Source organism: Lontra canadensis, unplaced genomic scaffold, assembly GCF_010015895.1.
Source record: "Lontra canadensis isolate GAN:19392208 unplaced genomic scaffold, GSC_riverotter_1.0 scaffold82, whole genome shotgun sequence".
NCBI classification, from domain to species: Eukaryota; Metazoa; Chordata; class Mammalia; order Carnivora; family Mustelidae; genus Lontra; species Lontra canadensis.
In genome coordinates this window covers 8,281,237-8,287,077 of record NW_022631076.1, presented here as the reverse complement: position 1 = coordinate 8,287,077, position 5,841 = coordinate 8,281,237, and the positions used below count along the sequence as shown (strand labels likewise).

The following is a 5,841-nucleotide window of genomic DNA, read 5'->3' as shown; positions in this document are numbered from 1 at the left end:
CCAGGAGGAGATCTCTAGTTTCCATCTTCAGAATATAAGCAGAGCCTGGCAGGTTCTCACTGCCCGGTTGCCCCGTCTAGGTCCGAGAACAGTGCTGTTTCTTGGCCTGGATTAGGGCAGTGGCATCCTGACTGGTCTCCCTGCTTCCCACGTTGTTCTTCCACAGTTCAAGCAGGCAGACCGAGGCATCCTTCCTCTAAGTCAGGTGATGTCTCTCCTCGACTCCAAAGCCTGCAGTGGGTCCGTTTTACTCAGAATAAAAGCCCAAGTCCCTACAGTGGCTTCTCGGGCCCACGTGATATGCACCCAGCTGCTTCTCTGACTCCTCTCCAGCCCCTCTCCATCTTGCTCCCTCCACTCGTCATGCTGGCTCTTTGCACACCGAGGGCACACCGAGGGCACGCCTGCTTTAGGACCCACTCTTCTCCCAGCTATCTGCATGGCCAATGATCACCTCCTTTAGGTGTTTGTTCAACTGTTAGGACAGCGAGGTGTCTACCCTGACCAACTCCTTTATAATCGTCTAATCCAACAGTCCGTACTGAAACAGTATTTGCTCAGCTTTCTTAACCTTGAGGTGGTCACTGACATGCACTTTGGTCAATTCAAAGTAGGGCGCCTCTATGTCCCCATTTGCCTAGGATATAGTTCCAGGTGACACTTGTTGCCCCACAGTTACAATAATAATGATAGCATCCCCTTCACTTCCAAGTAATACATATACCATTTATTGGTATCAAGACTAAGTTCAGTAATTTGCTCCTTGGGACATTTATCTCAGAATGAATTCTGAACATCACTTAACAAAGTTAAACTGGTTTTCAAATTGGGAAAAAAAAAAAAGACAATTCAACTACACCAAAAAAATAAACGATTCAACTTAAAAAATGGGAGGAGGACTTAAAATAGACATTTCTTCAAAAAAGATGTAGGGATGGTCAATACGCCTGGGAAAAGATGCTCAACATCACGGATCGTTAAGGAAATGCAACTCTGAACCACAGGGAGCTGCCCCGCACCCCCACCAGGATGGCTATTCTAAAAAACAGAAAAGGACAGGTATCTGTGCAGGATGTGGAGAAATTGGAAACCCCTGTGCAAGGTTGGTGAGAGGGTAAAAGGGTGCCGCTGCTATGGAAAACTCTTTGTCAAGTCCTAGAAATAATTCCACTTTTGGGAACGTGCCCAGAAGAACTGAGAGCAGGGCCATGAAGAGATACTCATCACAAAAGCAACACAAGTGTCCACAGGTGCATGGAAGGACAGACAAACATCGTCTATACATACAGTGGAATGTTCTTAGAAAAGGCGGCAGTGCTGACACGTGATAGGATGTGATGCTGGGTGAGATAACCCAGGCACAAAAGGACAGCTCCTTTAGGATTCCCTTTCTGTGAGGGGCCTAGAGTAGTCTAAAAGCAGTAGAAAGAATGGCGCTTGCTGGGGTGGCAGTGGGGGGCAGTAAGGGAGCTGGGGAGTCTGTATTGAATGGGGCAGAATTTCAGCTCTGCAAGACGAAGCAAGTCCAGAGGCTACCGGCGGTCGCACAACAGTGGGAACGTATTTGATGTCACTTAAAAATGGTTAAGATGGTAAATTCTATGGTATGTGTATTTTTTCCTCAATTAAGAGATTTTTAAAAATCCAAGAAAGACATTAAAGGATCAGCAGAAGTTAGAGCAGTATTTATTCCATTTTCTTACAATCGTATTATCTAAGGCATTTGTGGTAATTACATGGCAAGAGAATACAATTTCTTTTAAGGCCTCTGTAGTTGGACTTTTGTGCAGAAATATATCGTATTTTGTATGCATTTGAGAGAACTTATTTTATTCATGAGAAATACATCTTTGCCTCATTATCCCTTAATCACACTCAGCCACTTGCAGTAGAGGGCACGTCTCATTTCGTAGCTGCTCCGAAGATCCCCTGCTTTGCTGTGGCCCGGCCCAGACAGTACAAGGGGGCCTCGCTGCGTCCGTCCCCTGCCCCTCAGGCCGTGCTCTCGATGATAACGGCAATGCCTTGGCCACCGCCGATGCAAGCTGACCCAACAGCGTATTTCCCGCCCCGACGCCTAGAAGAGAAAGCAGTGGCTGAAATCTACTCAAATAAAAAACAGAACTGGGACGCCTGGGTGGCTCAGTTGGTTAAGCAGCTGCCTTCGGCTCAGGTCATGATCCCAGCGTCCTGGGATCGAGTCCTGCATCGGGCTCCTTGCTCTGCAGGGAGCCTGCTTCTCCCTCTGCCTCTGCCTGCCACTCTGTCTGCCTGTGCTCGCTCTCTCTCCCTCTCTCTCTGACAAATAAATAAAATCTTTAAAAAAAAAAAACAAAAACAGAACTAATTAGAAAATTAAAGAACTAGAATGAATAATGACCACATCTGCATTATTCATCCTCATTCAGCTCAGTGTCTCCATCTTTTCTCCAGGCCTCAATACTGATCTAGAGTCACAAGGTAAGGAATTCAGGAAACAGTATTTTTATTATAAGAAGGTGTTAACAGAGAAGAGAGAAGCCGAAACAGATCTAGAAGCTGAGGTGTGCTCTGAGAAAGGAGAGGGGCCAGGAGGTCACGGAGATGAAAAGGAAGCTGAAGAAGGGGCCGGCCTCTGATTTTCATGGCACAGGAGAGAAAGGGCAATCAGTGAAGTGTGCCCATGTGGACGGGTGGATGATTTAGAAGCATTTCTTGTCCCTTGCATAAAAATTAGATTCCTCTAGACCACGATCTATTCTTGCTCAATCCTAGAGAAACCACCTAGGAATTTTCTGGTGCACATTACTCATTTCGACTCCGTGAATTATTAAATGAGGGGCACCTGGGTGGCTCAGTTGGTTAAGCAATCATGACCTTCAGCTCAGGTCATGATCTCAGGGTCCTGGAATTGAGCTCCCTGCTCAGTGGGGAGTCTGCTTCTCCCTCTCTCTATGACTGCCACCCCCCTACTTGTGCACTCTCTAATAAATAAATTCTTAATAAAATAAAAAATAGAAATGAATCCCATTTACCTTAACCTAACAGGAGCCAGAGTGATTCTTTTTTTTTTTTTCTGGCTTGACGTATTTCGTTTTTTGCTTCTTCCTAACAGAGCAAAATGGTCCAAACTACACAGTACCAGAAGGAGGAGCTCTTGTATTAAAACTGAGAAGTATCAGACTCACAGAAGGGCTCTTCTGGAACCCTGGCACCGGTGAAGGAAACACTTAGCTCAGACCCAAACTAGCAGTTTGCTCCGGTTTCTTAAATGACAGCCACTAGCTCAGAATCCTCCCAATATTGGGTTTGTTCTCCTAAAGAACCGTATCTCACTCTTGTAACTGGCACTAGAGTGTAAGAACACGACAACGAACAAGGCCTCGACAACACGAGGAAGCGTGCACATCCCAAGTGTAGAGCTCTAACAGGTCAGCTGGGCCATCTACACTGTCAGTCGCAAAGGGTGCAGCAATGTAACGTCTTCCTGGTGAGCAGCAGTACATGGGGATATGAGGACGAATGGAAAATGCTGGACTGTTCTGAGGAAACCCAAATCCACGCATTTTTAACCAAAATGGCAAATATGAAACGTAACAACTTCTAGCAAATACCTTAATTCATGAACCAGATGTGCCATAATTCTCGATCCAGATCCTCCCAGGGGATGACCCAGAGCGATGGCTCCACCATTCACGTTGGTCTTACTTGGGTCAAGACCCAAACTCTTCTCGACTGCTAAGTACTGAGGAGCAAAAGCTTCATTCACCTAAACATAATCAAAACACAGATAAAAATCCTCACTCATAAGTTGATTTTTAACTGAGAATGTCTAGTCCTACTGATGACTAATTTTGCTCTTTTTTTTTTTTCCCCTATTTAAACTACCTTTTATCTTCAACCACTCTTTGTAAAGATAATCAGGTTTGAAAATGGGTGTAATTTACTAACCGATACTTCAAGTCAACTGCACCCCCTGGAGAAAAACCCTCAGCGATGTTGTAAATGGATACCTAGTAGAGGCAGTGGGAGATGGCCCACAGGTTCCGGAGCCAGAGGGATGGCTCAAATCTTGGCTGTGTGCATGTTCTTTAAGCTCTCGACACCCAAGGTTCCTTCAACAGTAAAATGTAACTGTAGTACATCCTAGGAGTTACTGTCAAGGTTAAATGAAATCATGGGTATTAAGTGTCTGGTGTTATTACCTGACACATACCAACCACTCAGGAGATGGTTTCTCCTATTATTTTTATTACTACCCAGTACTACTAGCCATTCTTCTAAGAATAAACTGACACACAATTGAGGATAAACCTGCAGAGCCAGATACATAGAGGAACTGTTACCGTGTTGAAATCTAGCAGATCTGAGAGGATCATATCGTATTTACTCAGCAAAGTTGGCTATGAGAATTACCTTCCTTCCGGTTCATAGCACTATAGTTTTATATGGTCTTAGAAAATTTTATAGGTAAAAAAACCGATTTTAAGAAAGGTAACTTTTACAGAGTCAAAATCAAAATCTAGCCTTGTGTTCTTTTCTACTGTATTTTGTGCTTTTCCAAGATGGTGTTTTGTTTGTCCTTAGGTCCTGCATTATTTTTCCATTTTATATGGTCATGTTTAAGGTGGTACTAAGGGAAGTGGAATATGAACTAGCGAAGCTAGGTTTCTGAGCCAAGGTAAAACTACCATGATCATCAAAAGTCCCAAAGACAATCCTATCAAGGTACTGAGAGCTATGTCCTTGAGCACATACACATCTATAAATGATTATGAACAGCTTCGCAGAGCTGACATATTTAAACAAAGTTTTAAGTGTGAAATCTAGAGTCAGAAATCCAGGAATATTATTTGCAAATATGATAATTAAGCAGCCCCCTTGAGGCTTTAAGAATGCAAGAAGAGATTTAAGGATAAGCTGTTTGTCTAAAACCCTGGTTTCCTGGATGAGAGACGATCACACCTGTGCTGAGTGACAAGCCTCCTTCTCTACCAATTTAGAGAGATTTCCTTTGTTATTTTAGTTATTTCCCAATGTCAAGCGCAAAGATGTTTAATTACCTAAAATTTTCAAATAGTCCCCAAATGTAAAATGTATATAATCCAGCTTTATTTTCTTTTCCACTCTTCCTTTTAATTGTGCTAAATGCTTAAGATACCTTTGCTCAAAACGAACATAAAAAAAAAAAAAAAAATCAGGGGCGCCTGAGTGGCTCACTGGGTTAAGCCTCTGCCTTTAGCTCAGGTCATGATCTCAGGGTCCTGGGATCAAGCCCCACATCGGGCTCTCTCCTCAACAGGGAGCCTGCTTTCCCCTCTGCCTACTTATGATCTCTGCCTGTCAAATAAATAAATAAACTCTTTAAAAAAAAATCACCATACTTATAATAATAAAATTAAGTTTTCTATGCCAAAAATTATCACACCCCAAATCTAGCCACAACTATGGTGTAAAAGACAAAGGTAAGTCTGGGGGAATGGAGAGTTTTAACTTGGTGAGAGGGCAAGAAACCAAGAAACTTCTAGATTTGGCACCAGATATTAATTTTTCTATTATGCCAATTCTTTTGCTTATATATTTTTTCATTTTAATGCATCAAAGGTCGAAGTTATTCTCACCCACCTTATAAAATATTCAATTCAACAAACACACTGGTAGTCTAAAATGAAATATTCCTGTAAGGTCCTAAGACGTTTCTAGGAATTCATATCTTTTTTTTTTTTTTTTAATAATTTTATTTTTTATAAAGATATATATATATTTTTTCCCCCAGGGGTACAGGTCTGTGAATCTCCACGTTTACAAACTTCACAGCACTCACCATAGCACATACCCTACCCAATGTCCATAACCCCCCCC

At 42.7% G+C, this 5,841-nt stretch overlaps 1 protein-coding gene across 3 annotated transcripts in view; it reads right to left on the bottom strand.

Moving 5' to 3' along the window:
• Positions 1 to 1,664: 1,664 nt before the first annotated feature.
• ACAA2 (acetyl-CoA acyltransferase 2) overlaps positions 1,665 to 5,841 on the bottom strand; it is a 35,065-nt gene continuing 30,888 nt past the window's right edge. For all 3 annotated transcript variants that reach the window (XM_032882539.1, XM_032882537.1, XM_032882538.1), the window contains exons 9-10: positions 3,594 to 3,748; positions 1,665 to 2,077 (exon numbers count right to left, since the gene is read on the bottom strand). In XM_032882539.1, coding sequence (XP_032738430.1) covers positions 1,993 to 2,077; positions 3,594 to 3,748 — 240 coding nt within the window. In that variant the 3' untranslated portion in view covers positions 1,665 to 1,992. The remainder of the gene's footprint in view (positions 2,078 to 3,593; positions 3,749 to 5,841) is intronic.